Source organism: Aedes albopictus, chromosome 1, assembly GCF_035046485.1.
Source record: "Aedes albopictus strain Foshan chromosome 1, AalbF5, whole genome shotgun sequence".
In the NCBI taxonomy this organism is placed as follows: domain Eukaryota; kingdom Metazoa; phylum Arthropoda; class Insecta; order Diptera; family Culicidae; genus Aedes; species Aedes albopictus.
This window is the reverse complement of record NC_085136.1, coordinates 113,651,615-113,666,769: the sequence shown is the minus strand read 5'-3', so window position 1 is coordinate 113,666,769 and position 15,155 is coordinate 113,651,615. Positions and strand designations below refer to the sequence as shown.

The 15,155-nt window shown below is 41.0% G+C and overlaps 1 protein-coding gene across 1 annotated transcript; it reads left to right on the top strand.

Moving 5' to 3' along the window:
• Positions 1-12,313: 12,313 nt before the first annotated feature.
• On the top strand, positions 12,314-13,246 carry LOC134285515 (uncharacterized). Its single transcript, XM_062846399.1, has 2 exons — positions 12,314-12,373; positions 12,435-13,246. Exons 1-2 carry the CDS (start codon positions 12,335-12,337, stop codon positions 13,170-13,172), a joined length of 777 nt encoding a protein of 258 aa, XP_062702383.1. The 5' UTR covers positions 12,314-12,334; the 3' UTR covers positions 13,173-13,246.
• The last annotated feature ends 1,909 nt before the right edge of the window (positions 13,247-15,155 follow it).

Below are 15,155 nucleotides of genomic sequence, written 5' to 3'. Positions count from 1 at the left end.
TGGCCGCCCACTTCTTTAGCACAAGCGTCATTCACTCATGATGTGCTGGAGATATTTTGCATCTACGCCAAGATCTGCACCCTGCGATAGAGATGATTTTCGCCCCACCTCCGTCTTGAGGACCGCGTCTCTAGGGCAGATTTCGACCATGCTGGAGTCATGGGGTGGTTTGTTCATTCCTCTACAGCTCCGGTCGCGTTGACAGCAAACAAGAAGACGTTCCATTAAGTGTTTGTTCCTCGACCAGAAGGTTGTACTCCTTCTTGGCTAAGGACACCGACTTGCGGAGCTTCAGCGGAGCTAGTTTGAGGTCTGTACAGATGATACCTGAAAGAAGATAGAGAAGCGAAGGAACGTCAAATTCGCGATAGAGCGAGCGAAAACACGAGGAGCCAAAGCCTTAGTCCGTCAGCGCTATTCGGCTCTCGAGAAGGAAGTAAAACGCTCATTTAGACGGGACAAAAGAGCGTGGGCGGACTCCCTAACCAACGAAGACAAGAATGCCGCAAACACCGGCGACATCCTGTCTTTTCTACGATGTTTCACGTTGCCTCAGTGGGACTAAGATAAATGCTATGATTTCCGTGAAAGTCTGAACAGTTATTGACCGACAAGGCTGACCAGTTGAAACGCTGTTTCCAGCACTTTGGAAACCATTTCCAAGGGTTCGACGCATTCCCCGTGTCAACACCGCAGCTCAATCAGTGCAGGAGAGTACTGCACAACGTTGTCTTGTCCGACCCCATCCGGGATATTGTTGGAGTGAGGCAAGTATGTATCCTATCACTGCTTCTGTTCCTCATCGTAATCGACAAAATCCTAGTGGGTGCGCTTGATCGTGAACCAACTCGTGGGTTGCTACAGCAGCCTCCATAACCATGCAGCAGCTAAATCCCGGTAGAGGAAAAGATCTCAATATTATCATATTTTGATATGGAGATCAAAAAGTGATATTCGTTTTATTGATATAAGAGATAAAAGATGTAAAAATAAAATCTAGATTTCACTCCTGGAATATCATCATAATATCATATTTTGCTCTTGTAATATCAAACCAATAGCAGCGAGCTATTCGTTTGATCTTGAAATATCAAATATGTATTGGTATTGTTCAGATGTTTCAGAAACATTTTCAAGATATTATTTTCAGTACTTTTATCTCTTACATCAATCAAACCAATATCATGTTTTGATCGTTAGTACTTCACCGGGAAAGGCTTCAAACTGACTGATAACATTGCTCTCTTAGCATAACGGCGCGCTGATATGCGGAGTTAGCTCGATGATTTTTGGATAACTCATTTCGATCGCTGTCGGATTCCTCCAATATCCTCACAGTTCTAGTTTGTTGATGATAACATATAATAAAATAAATAATAAGGAAATCATCTACCAATAGTATGCTCACTGTATAATGACTTTTGAAATTAGTGTTCTGTTTATTTGATCTTTTTTTTTAAACCCTGAAAAAAACTCTTCGTGACTTGCCATCACCAAGCAATGTTTCTGCTGCTATCGTTTCCGTCCCCAAACAGCGACGTCCAATCGAAGCTGTAGTCACCGTAGTTGTCAGAATTTTCCCACCATTGTGATTCAGGTGGAGCCATCTTTTTAGGTGACCACCACTGCAACGACGATAATGACGATTCGGTTAGGTTATTGTTGGGAAATTCGTCGTCATCGTAAACGATGTAATCGGCTATCATTCTGGCTCCAGGACGTTTGGAACTGAACGTCCAGGTGGAAGACTCGGTTGGAGGGAATATGCTGTCTGATGTTTTTGCTGTTTCAAAAAATGCCAGTTTTGACGCTGATGGATTCAGCGTGGTTGTGCCAGTGTTGGGTGTCGTTGTTGTAGAAATTGTAGTGGTACTGCTGACTGGTTCAGTCGGGAAGAATGGAGTTTTCGTACTCGTAGATGCTGTGGTTGTTGTTAGGGCATGTGTCGTTGAAGCGATAGTCACCGGAATGGAAGTTGGTGATGAACGTTTTGTTGTTGCAGTTGAAGATCTCGTCGTGGTTGTTTGCGTTATTGTAGTTGGCTGCTTTGCAGTAGAGGTCGAAGGCTTCGTAGTACTCGTTCGTAGAGTTGCTCTCGTTGATGTTCTTGGTCGAATTGTAGACGTGATTGGTTTTGTAGTTAGACGAGTAGTAAGAGTAGTGCGAGCTGTGGTTTTGGTCTTTGTTGTTAAGGTTCTTGTACTTGGCTTTGTAGTCTCAGCCATCGTCCGAGTGGTCAAGACTCGTGTAGTACTGCTTTTGGGAGTGACCGTCGAACTAAGCTTCTTCCGTTTCTTCAAAACGCGTGTAGTTGTTGTTGATATCGTTGTTCCTGATTGGCTTTTGCGGACTAGTCCTCGTTGTGGCGTTGTTCGTGCATTGACATAGGGAATTGTATCTGAAGACATATAGCTTGAGGAACGTTCTGGTTGGAGGACAGGTACAGTAGAACTTTTACGAAGTCCGTTTACTATGTGTAATCTATCATCATCGTTTTGAGCACTATTTCTGCTGCTCTGATCATTAAAGTTGTTTGACTGTAATAATGATATACAAATGTATTTGTTTGCAAAAAGTTGGTTGTAAGAATAACTTACAGTGTGTCCTGCGACTACAGGTAAAAGAAATAATAAGGCGGAAAAATGCATAGCACCGTTCACCATAAAAACTGAGAAATAAATGTCTAGCTACGATAAAACGTAACAAAACAATCAATCATACTCCGGAAGTGGGGAACTACAAAACTGTTTTTGATTGTAATAGTCTCAACAAAGATTTCTATAACTGTGGATGGTTTCCATGCAATTGTAAACGGCATCATCAGCCCATTAATCCACTCATCGGCTTCAGAGAGATTATTATCCAACTGACAGTTGTCATTAGCTTAATTTGAAATCACATTCAGAACCTTAGAACTAATTTATGACTTCTTCTTCTTCTGTATGGCTCTACGTTCCCACTGGAACTTGGCCTGCCTCTCGCCAACGCAGTGTTCTTTGAGCACTTCCACAGTTATTAATTGGAGGGCTTTCTTTGCCTGCCATTGCATGAATTAGTTGTGAGGCAAGCACAGTGATACACTATGCCCGCCCAGGGAGTAAAGAAAATTTTTCCGACCAGAACGGGTATCGCCGTCTCCAGATTGGCGATTGGAGACCCCATTTAGCACTTAAATTCCACTAATTATTTGGTCATTGACATGAAAATCACATTAGTATGTCTTTAACTCTCGGAAAATAAGGGGTTTCAAAGGGGTTTCAAGGGAGTTTCAGAGTGTTGTTTCGGAAGCCTCTTAAAGGCACTCCGCCAGGTTTCTTTGATGTTTCAGTGGGTGTTTCAATAATATCAAGGGGGCTTCATGAACGGTTCAAGGGACTTTAAGTGCGATTCAGAGGAAGCATCAAGGGCCTGTATATATATTAGAGGCGTTTAAAGCGATTTCAGAGAATTTTAGGGGGTTTCAGGAACGTTTAAGGGCGTTCCGGGAGGTTTTAGGTTTCTGAAGCTATTAGGAGCATTTCAAAATGATAACGGGGATCTCATTTGCATTACCATGGCATGGTTAAGGTTTCAGGGGCGTTTCAAGCCATTTCTTTGTAGGTGTCTCAGGAGTGGTAGGGCGTTTAGAGGTATTCCAAAGTGATTGCGGGGATTTCTGGGCGTTTCAATAGTGTAAACCGCCCCAGTAACCTCCTGGAACACCAAACCCCCGTCTCTAAACACCATAAGGCCCCCGGATATCCCCTGAGACCTCCAGGTACACTAAAACATTCCTGTCACCTCCAGAAACCCCATGGAATCCCCTAAAATACTTATGAGACCCCCTAAAACGCCCCTGAGACCCTCTGGGACTCCCGGCAACGTCCATGATACCAATGAAAGTGATATTTTCCTGAACACGGCCAAAAATGCGGTGGATTAGCGAATTTAGTGAACTAATGAAATCTCAGTGGTTTCGAAAGCTGCGTATGGGTCATATGGATAACTATAGAACCGGTAGTTTGAAGAATTGAATTTTGGATTGTGCGTTCCAAGGGACATAACCACCAACGAAACAATGGAACAAATTCCAGTAGCACCCAACTGTGTGGTAATGACCCACGTCTAATGCCATATGAATATTTTCGGACCTGAGTGATTATTGCTTGGGGATTTCGGGGGCATTACAAGGGTGTTCAAGAGAGTAATGCAGACCTTCCGAAACGCCCTTGGAGACCCATGTAAACGCTTCTGAAACCCGCTGAAAATCCCCTGCCACTTCTCGGAATGCCTTCGAAATCCCTCTACAACTCCCTCGGACCCCATATAACCCAACAAACAGTTTAATGACCAATAAGCCACGTCGAGGTTCTGAAACCGCCATAAAACCTGATAACTTTTATTTTAGTTTAATTTATAGGAATCTTTTGGGAACCGTCCATGAATGAATTAGCATTTTTAGGCCAATTTTCAACACCCCCTTGTAGCCTATTTTCCCATACCTAATACTTGGTTCGTAGCAATTCCAGGGACTCCCCCTCCCCCTTAAATGCTACGTCATTTATCCCTTGGTCTATTTGACTAAAAATGTTACTTGGGAACGCACCCGAGACCCTCTAAACAATTGAAAACGTCTCCGTAACGCCTCTGACCCTCGCCGAATATCCTACCTAAGAAATAGAGATAGCTGAGTATCTTTTAAACTGAAATTTGCTTAACCCTTTGAAGCCGGATTTTTTCCAAGCGATATTATGGAGTTTTTCCTACGTTTTTTGTAGTTTTGGTGGTGAATAGCATAAAAACGGTAGAATATTATGCAAAATATTTTTTCTTGATATCCTCGGTGATCCAAATTATTCTTGAGTTTAGATCCTTAATTCTACGGGTATAACGGCAACTTCTTCCATTATACAAAGCTACGATGTGTTATCTGTCATGTCTATTAAGTTTTCAGAAAGTTCAATAGACAGTATCAGATCAGTCGGGATATCCTAGGTCATCCAAACTGTTCTTGAGTTTAGATCCTAAAGCCTACGGGTGTAACGGTAACTTCTTTCATTAAAAGCAGCAATTTGTAATCTATCATGTGCAGTAAGTCTTCTGAAAGTTACAGTAGTTGTTTTTATCAACTAAGCTTCATAACAGTAAGGAAGCCCATAATATCCCAAAAATATATAACAACGCATATTGTTCCTCTAATCACTTTGGTAAGTACAGTGGATTATGTAACACTACTTAACGTAGTGGCAAAAGCTATTAAAGGGTGATACGGTCAAAATTTGGTCACACAATTTGTTTCATAACTTGAGACTGCGTGCACCAAAACAGCTGAATTTTGGACCAGTAATGGTACATTATATGTAGCTTATACCATAAAATTTTCATCAAAATCGGTTAAGTATTTGCGGAGATATTGTGAATCCTGAAAACTGCAATTTGAAAATTTTGTACAAAGAGGATCAAAAAATAAGAACACATTTTTACTCTTTTATTTATAGAGCCAGAAATACTGAACCAATTTCAATGAAAATTTTTCTGTATGTAAAGTATACATATCAAAATGTTGTGTAAAAATTTCATTCAATTTGATCCAGCCGTTACAAAGTTATATTTGTTTATGTGGTCAAATTTTGTCAATTTTTTTCAAGTCAAGTCAAAATTTGGTCACACAATTTTTTTCATAACTTCAGATTTCGTACACCAAAACAGTTGATTTTTGGATCAGTAATGGTACATTATACATAGCTTGTGCCATAAAATTTTCATCAAAATCGGTCTAGTATTTGCGGAGATATTTTTGAACCCTGAGATCTGCAATTTTAAAATTTTGTGCAAAAAGGATTCACACATTTTTACTGTTTTATTTATAGAGCCAGAGATACTAAACCGATTTCAATGAAAATTTTTCTGTATGTGAAGTATGCATATCAAAATGTTGTGTAAAAATTTCATTCAATTTGATCCAGCCGTTACAAAGTTATATTTGCTTAAGTGGCACCCGGTCAGTTTTTTTCATATTCAAACTGCTACAACTTTGAAAGTATTCATACAAAATGGCTCAAAATTTTACTAAGAACATATTTTCATAATAGTACTATACTGTAAAATTTTGATAAAAATCGGAGCAGTATTGGTAGTTCTATAATCAAAATTGTGCTTTACTGACCTTAAATTTCCGAAAATTTACTATGGAGCGCCTTTGTACAAAATTTTAAAAAGGTAGGTCGATGGTTTTATCTATATGTCAACCAATACTCAATCGATTTTGATGAAAATTTTATGGTATAAGCTACATATAATGTAGCATTACTGGTACAAAAATCAGCTGTTTTGGTGTACGCAGTCTAAAGTTATGAAAAAAATTGTGTGACCAAATTTTGACCGTATCACCCTTTATCACAAGTGTAGACCTGAAACTATGGTCTCCGGAGTAGTGTTGTTGATCTGGAATATCTCAAAACAACCGTGGGGAATGACTCATGATATGCCAGGGGGTTTACAGATTACAGTTCGGAGTTCATTGTGAGAATAACTACTGTTACTATCAAGAGCTAAACTTCTGGATAGTTTGAACAACCCTCAATGTCCCAAAGGTTCATTATAATATACAGTAGAGTTCAGGTTGGTCCAGTCACCCCGATTGATTATGAAACGTTACTCAGTATGTCAGATATAGCTGATGCTATTTACGAGAGTAGACCTGAAGTTCTGAACTCAAAGATAGTTTGGCTGACCTGGAATATTCCCATAGTGTCTCTAAATGACATTTGAGATTTCAAGAGCTTCATGAACCTCAACAGATAATGCTATGCTATTATTCATGGTGAAAACACATAAAGTTTTTCTTGTAGATTTGAAAGACTTGATTATAGAACAGTTTGGACGACCCTGAATGACCCAAAGGTTTATAGTTAAAAAGTAGATAAGTGTAGTGAATAATATTAATCAAGGTAGGCATTGACATTAAGATGACATTAGAAGAATAAAGATTATTCTGTAAAACGACCTCAAAGTAAACGGTTGTATTTATTGAGCACCCCGAAAGTTGTAGTGAATAATATTAATCAAGGTAGGCATTGACATTAAGATGACATTAGAAGAATAAAGATTATTCTGTAAAACGACCTCAAAGTAAACGGTTGTATTTATTGAGCACCCCCATATCACCACAATAAGTCCAGTAACCACGGATAAATATACAACGTTACTCTGCACAGCAGAATTGGCTGTTTTACGAGTGTAGACCTGAAGTCCTGAAATCCAAGGTAGTTTGGCTGACCTTGAATATCCATATAGTGTCTATAAATGCCATTGTAGATGCCAAGAGCTTCACGAATCTCAGTAGGTGATGCAATGCTATTATTTGAGGCGAAACAAAAATAAATTTATTCTTGTAGATTTGAAGGACTTCACTATAGGACAGTTTGGAGCACGCAGATCATCCCAGAATATGAAACAGCTTTTGATATTATTGACGAAGACTGAATAAGTACATATAAACGTGACACACATCTTAGTTGAGCTTTTAGAACAACTTGTATGTCAATTATTTCGTTTTTCCAAATTTCATGGTGTTCAGGATGTTCTAGGTTATCAATGAAGTCCCAAATACAAACATTCCCATTTTTCCCTAATTTGGAAAAACTTTGCCGTAGACAATATTCTGATTTATCGAATGGGTAAAATTATACAGCCGTTTCTATGTTGGGGTCATATATGACCCCTTCGGCTTCAAAGGGTTGAGAGTTGTTTGTTCAATTCTTTTACTGCCCCTATTTGAATAACAGTCCCTTGTATGCTGGGTTTCCTATTCACATGGGACTGTTGAGCGAATGAGGGCAGTTTACAGCTGAAATGTTTGTTGGGTATGAAACTTCCAAAACATGCCAAACAAAACAAAACAAAAATCCCCCGGAAACTCTTTTGTACCTCATGTAACGCACCTGTAACTCTTCTAAGCAACTAGAAATGCACCAGTAGCAGAAACTCCTCATAATTTGCAAAATATCCTTTAAATTTCTTTAGATGCCTCTGAAATCCCCCTCAGATCCACTTGAACTCCATGTAACGCACCTGAGACCCTCCAAAATCCCCGAAAACGCCTCTGTAACGCCTCTAAAACCCGCCGAAAATGCTTTAAACCTTCTTGAAATACCTCCGAAATCCTCTGAACTCTCCTGAAAACTCCAGGTATCTTTCATAAAACCACTTTATAACCTCTGAAACGCCCTAGGATCCCTCTACAGCTTCATTGAAACCGCCTGGAATACCCCTAAGAATCACATAAGGGTCTCAAGAGCATTTTTGGAGGGTTTTAGTGGGTCTGTGGGGCGTTTAAGGTCTCTGAGGGTTTCAGAAGCATTTTAGGTGAGCTCCAGGGGGTCTCTGGGGCCCTCAGGTACCCCTAAGAACCTCTATGGATGTCCTGAAACGCCCTTAAACCTCCTTAAGCACCCTTCATGCCTTTTGAAATGCCCCTTAGACCCTCTGGACCCGTCTGAGATTCCACGAAGTGCCCCTGGGATCTCTAGGTACCACGCTGAAACCTTCACGAACACCCTGAAACACCCCTAACACCTCCATTTGCTCTAGGTTTTTGTACATTTAGTTCATGAACATTTAAATGTTAAGTAGGTATGTGCAAAATGGGTTTTTATTGTAGTGTCTTGAAAATCACTTACTTAACACAATAAAGAACAATTTGTTGCAAAAGGAAACTGATAAATATTTTATTGACAAATAAAAAGTAAGTCACACAAACAAGTTGTTGGTTTAGCAAATTGAATAGTCCTTTAGTTGGTGGACTTTAGGTGAAGTTTAAAAGAAGGGGTTCACGTGAAAGGAATGGAGGATGACACTGAAGGGCGATTAAGGCGAGTTGAAGGTGAAGTGGCAGGGAGTTTGAGGGTATCTAAGAACTCCAACAAGCATAACTAGTGATAATTTTGTGAAACTTTGAACAACGATCATTCACAACTATGTACGGTACCCCGATACCCCATGAATCCCAGTGAATCCTGAATGGGCCCTACCCAAGTAACCATTTTAATTTTATCAAAGTTTTTTAGCGATTCAAAAATCCTAAACATAAAACCATTGATGCCGACTTGAAAATGCTCTCGAGTTCTTGTATGCCTCAATAAGCCCACGTTCTGGCTAGTTGGCCCAGTCTTATTAAGGTCTACAGGACTTCGTATGCAAACCGGCTTAGGATTTCGGGTTGTATCATAGTTTTATCAATCTTCTAAATAAAACCGTCTTCTGACTTGTCAAATAATTGTTTTGATTATTTTTCACTCCCAATGTTCGATCGTCAGAATAAATTATGCTTGGTTGTTTATCCAGCCATCAATTGGAAAGATGCAGATATGGAATTCAGATTTGTTTTCCTATTAAATACGTGCCAGGAGACATGCCACGGAAAATTTGTGGTGAATGTGACTGTGATAATGACAAAAACTAAGTGCGCCACACAAACTATGCATAATTTGGAAGTTAAATGCATTGAATTTACTCGGTGGAATTGGGTGCAAAAAAGGTTTTTTCAACACAGCGGAGTTTAAAAGACATTATGTAATTTTTCTGACAAAATAAAATGACGGAAACGTGTTTAATGGTTTAATTTGAGCTTAAGCTGTACGTGAAATCATAAAATTGAGTAATAATTTTTCTGTATTTACATGAATTATCCCGGCTAGGCGACATATTTATCTGATAAAACTCTGTGTTCCTGATGATTCCTTCAATAGGGCTAACCTTCCTGAGGTAGTCATAACTGAGCTCATGATAGAACTAGCGGTTTTATCACAGCATTTTTTTGGTTTATGTTACGACTACGAAATCTTTTGCTGGTTTTATGCATTGCCTCACAGTTTTGTGTATTTGTTTACAAAAAATCTCTCCGACAACAATCGCAAATGCAAGTTTTATTGAAATGGTATATAATAAGTGATAAAACCAATTCATGTCTGCTTGCAAATCTTTAACTGAAGATGTTTATAGCAGAAGTTATATGATAGTTTTATGGAACGCCAAAGGTTCAAAGTAAAAAACTACCACATAAAACTAATTTAGAACAACTAGCTTTTTGACATGCTCGTATAAAACCAGAATAAAACATGAATAAACCTTCAAGGCATGCTGATTGTTACTTGGGTAAAACACCTTTAACATTTGTATAATTCTCTTTAAATTGCCCTTAATGTCCTCTAAAAGCACATGAAATCACCAGGAACTCCCTGAAATCCAGCGCTAAAACCTCTTGAAGCTCCCTCAGGGACCACCGTAAGCTTCCTTTAACCTTAGTAGAGTGTTGGGGTGAATATGACTCAGACAGGCTAACTGAACCAAATCGTGGATTGCTGTGGCAGCCCATTACCGTAGAGCACCTAAATGACTTCGAACTGGCTGATGACGTTGCTCTTCTAAGTAGCTCGGCGGCGCTCTGATATGCAGAGCAAGCTCGATGATCTTGCCAATCGCTCCTCAGCGGCAAGTCTTACCATCAACGTCAACAAGACCAAATCGTTGGATGTAAACATGGTCAACCCTTCCAGCTTTACTGTAGCTGGGCAATTAGTGGAGAATGTTTAAAGCTTGCAATTTCTTGGTAGCCAAATGGCGTCCGATGGCGGCACCAAGATTGACATAGGTGCACGGATCAAAAAGGCGAGGGCTGCTTTTGCGGGTTTAAGAAGTGTATGGAAAAACAACCAGATCTCTCGACGCATCAATATCCAAATTTTTAACTCGAACGTGAAATCTGTGCTGCTATACGCCAGTGAAACCTGGTGTGTATCAGTGATGAATACGCAACGGCTGGTCTTCATCAATAGATGCCTGCGGTATATAATTCGTGCATGGTGGCCTCACAAATCTCCAACGTGGAGCTCCATAGTCGATGTCATTAAAAGCCGATAACGACAGAAGTTCGGAAGCGAAAGTGGAGGTGGGTCAGCCACACTCTACGCAGGGGCGGAAACGAAATCTGCAAACAAGGGTTAGACAGGAACCCAGCAGGACATCGCAGCAGAAGCAGACCCAGAGGCTCACGGTGGCGCAACCTCAACAACGAAATCACGCGAGTCGATAGAAATTTGACCTAGTCACAGGTCAAGGCGATGGCTGGCAACCCAAGTAACACACTTTTCACCGAAGAGTCACGGCGGCGCAGGTTTATGTTGCGCAGAAGTCACTGTGACTTACTTCTAACAAATACTTATTTGCTAGAAGTAAATCACAGTAACTTATGTGCAACAAAAACCTGCGCCGCCATGACTTTTCGGTGACAAGTGTGTTACTTGGGAATCGCACACGATGAAAATCTTTCCATTCGGTCCTCTGCACCACCGTGGGTGCTCAGGACTGAAAGTAAGTAAGTAGGGCTCACTGAACGTTCACTACGTCATTGTGATGCACTAAGCAAAACATCTTAGCAGGGTTAAAGTGTACTGAACTTCATGAAATCTCTGTAAACACTTTGATATGCCTCAAAACCCCCAAGAAGACCACTCTGAAACCCTTTTGAACACCACTGAAGCCTCACTCAACCCTCCTTTTGCATTAGTATTAGGGTAATTGATGTCCCAAACCAAAAACTACGTTTTCTGAAGGTGAGGCAATTGGAAGGCTAATATCCTGGAATCATTTGAAATTCTTTAATACACCTTGAATGGCTTGAAATCTTCGTAGAAGAACTATGAAACTTTTCGAAATAGCTTGATACTCCATGATTCAAACCTCTCGTAGACTCCCCTAAACCTAGACTAAGGCCCCCTGATGTCCCATGAAACCTCTTGAAATGCCTTGAAACGCATTTAACAGCCCCCAGAGAACCCCCTTGTATTCTTACAGGCTTCCCTAAAGCTTCAGTGGAACCCACTTAATCCACCAAAATGCCTTGCAACTCCTTTGTAGTGCCCTGAAGCTCTCATGAATGCTCCTGGAGCCCTCTGAAAATCGCATGAAATTAATGTTAATTGTAGAATAAGCTTTTAGTTAAACTACACATTAATAAAAACAAAAAAAAATCGCGTGAAACACAGAAGCTTATTGATACGCTTTAAAAACCCCCGAACACGTCGCGAAACATCCTTGAGCTGCCCAGAAACCTTAAAATCTGTTCGGGAATAATCTTCATTTGTGCAATCACCTGAATAGAGGTATGGGTACAGTTCAATTGGGGGTGTGGCGTAACGAGGCCAGTAACGGAAACCATTAGAAAATGATCAGACCTAATTTATAATGACTAAAATTGTAATGATTAGAGGACAATATTCGCCACCAAATTCACAACAAAACTAATGCTACTTGTATTCGACCCTACTAGTACGCTTCAGTATCCAATCCGGTAACGATGGCCTTGGCTACACTTGTTCTAGTTGTGTTTCACCTGGTTCGTTTCACTTAAACAATTATAGTTCATTGAAAATAATCACTTAAACATTCATTTTCAGATGGCTTCCAGCAGTTGCCAAATCGCGAATCCAACAAAAGAAGAAAACGATTATGAGCTTCCCGAAATAATACTGCTTCCTCCAGTGAACATCAGCGATACTGGAAATGATTCGTACCCCGACATGCGATACATACTCGGTGACATTTTCTTCCCGCAGTACAACTATACCGATAGCTACTATGACGACCAGAGCGGATGGATGTATGGTGACGAGTTCTTTCCCTGGGGTAACGTTGGCACTGGTTTCAATTTGCATCCTAGTGGATCTCTAAGAATGTCCGGAGAAGCGGAGGAGCCTGACTACAACTATGCCGTTAACGATCGTCCACTGTTCACCACCAACGTGGACTCAGATGCTATTCATGCGAGCGACAACTCCGTGAAAAGAACTCCTAAGATGTCCGTGTCGATGCCAACCGGTTCCCAACCGGTAGTTGAACCACTCCGTCCAATGTACGGCGGTAGTACATCTTGGAACGCGATGATGCCGGCAGCAACAGCTGGGAAAGCGGCAATTGTGAAAAAGAAAAGGATTATAACAACAACGGTGGCCACGACAACGGCGGCAGCCGAAAAGAATCGACTTAGACGGAAACGTCCCATTTCGACGACAACGACTACGACGACTACAACAGTGCCGAGCACCCAACGGTCCAAGTTGAGACGGAAGATAACCACTACAACGGTCGAACCCTTCCGGAAGCGTAGAACAACTACGAGCTCTTATGCCAATTGAAAGGACTTTTGTTGTGAAAATGTTTTACTATGATAGTTTCGGGCTTTATATTACTGAAATGTGCTTACAGATTACGAAACGGTATATAAAAATCATTCTTTGATAAATGACTTCTTATTCCGATTAGCCAACGTCAGTTTGTACTATTCTTGGTTACTTCTATCCAAATATCCATCCTTGGTCACGCCAGTGTTCGTAATGCAGCGATCCACGCCTTCTTTTTGCCAACCGGATCAGCAGTGACCACCAACTTTGCTGAGTGGTTGTCCGGCATTCTTGCAACATGCCCTGACCATCGGATCCTTTGAGATTGGAACACTTTCTGGATGCTGGGTTCACCGTAAAGTGCAGCGAGCTCGTGGTTCATCCTTCTCCGTCACACACCGTTCTCCTGCACATCGTCATAGATCGTCCTTAGCACGCTTCGCTCGAAAACTTGTAGTGCTTGCAGATCCTCCTTGAATGTAGTATACGTCTCGTATCCGTACACCCAAAACAAAGCGCGCATATTCCGTGCATAAACGCTCACGCTGTAAGCGCAAAAGTAGCTTGTCGGCGGTAGAAGCACTTTTCCGCGCTTATTTGATGGTGCGCCTGCGCGCACAAAAATTCGAGTAGTATTTTTGACCACACATTGACAAGCTGCAATGTGTGGGTGTCATCGGTTGCTACGTTGCTGTGAATGTATTGGTGTTCACATACTTTCGCGTCACCAATACATGCAAAACGTGCATCTGTATTGGTTGGGAAAATGTTGAGAAAGTGTGGGTGTCCTACCGTGATCGGTGGTTTGTTTTCGTTCCGATCGAACGATGGACACGGGTGCGATTATCGGTCCTCGTAGGCGAACGGCATTGCGGATTCTTTGCCGTTTATGAGGCATTTGGGAAAGTTCGTCTCCCCATTTCGCTCCCATTATCCCATTCAGTTCAAACCTGTGACAGCAAGATGAGCGAACCAAACAATGATACGACAGAAGGGGTGGCGGGTGGGCGCCTGTAGCAGTCGGATGCGATGCAGAAAGGTACCGGCGTAACGGGCTCAGACGCACCGCGATGACAGCAGCAGGAAACAGCGGTGTTGGCTTACCCGGGTTTTGTACTTTTCGTCGTCTGCAACTACTTATTAGTACTATAATAAATATGAATATGGTAGACGTTCACAAGCAAAACTCCTTCGGCAACTCGGACAATATTTTATTTAAAATTTATCGGCAAACTTATTTCTGGATTCTTTAAGAAGTTTATTAAAAAATTCTCGAAATCTTTTTTTTTGGTTTTTACTTTATGTTAGGTATTTTAACTAAATGCTCATTCTACGCTCAAATCTATTTTTGGGAAATTTCTTTGGCATTACTTTGAGCATTTCTTTGTCAATTTTTAAGGAAATGTCTGCGGTAGTGTTTTGAGGAATTATTCGTAGTTCCTTATATAAGTTTCTTTGGCAAATAATTAAATTATTGCTACAGCAATATACTGGCAGTTTAGTCAAGGGTTCCTTCAGGAATTTCTCCAAGGATTTCTCCAGGGATTCCGCCAGGAATTTCTCCAGGGATTCCTACAGAAATTTCTCCAGGGATTCCTCCAGAAATTTCTACAGGGATTCCTCCAAGAATTTCTAAAGGGATTCGTCCAGTATTTCTCCAGGAATTCCCTCAGGCATTCCGCCAGAAATTTCTACAGGGAGTCCTCCAGAAATTTCTAATGGGATTCCTCCAGAAATTTCTCCAGGGATGCCTCCACTATTTCTCCAGGAATTCCTTCAGGAATTTCTTCAGGGATTCCGCCAGGAATTTCTCCAGTGGTCCCTCCAGTAATTTCTCCAGGGGTTCCTCCATTATTTCTCCCGGAATTACTCCAGGAATTTCTCCAGGAATTCCTCCAGGAATTTCTCCAGGGATTCCTCCAGTATTTCTCCAGGAGTTCCTCCAGAAATTTCTTCAGGGATTCCGCCAGGAATTTATCCAGTGGTTCCTCCAGTAAT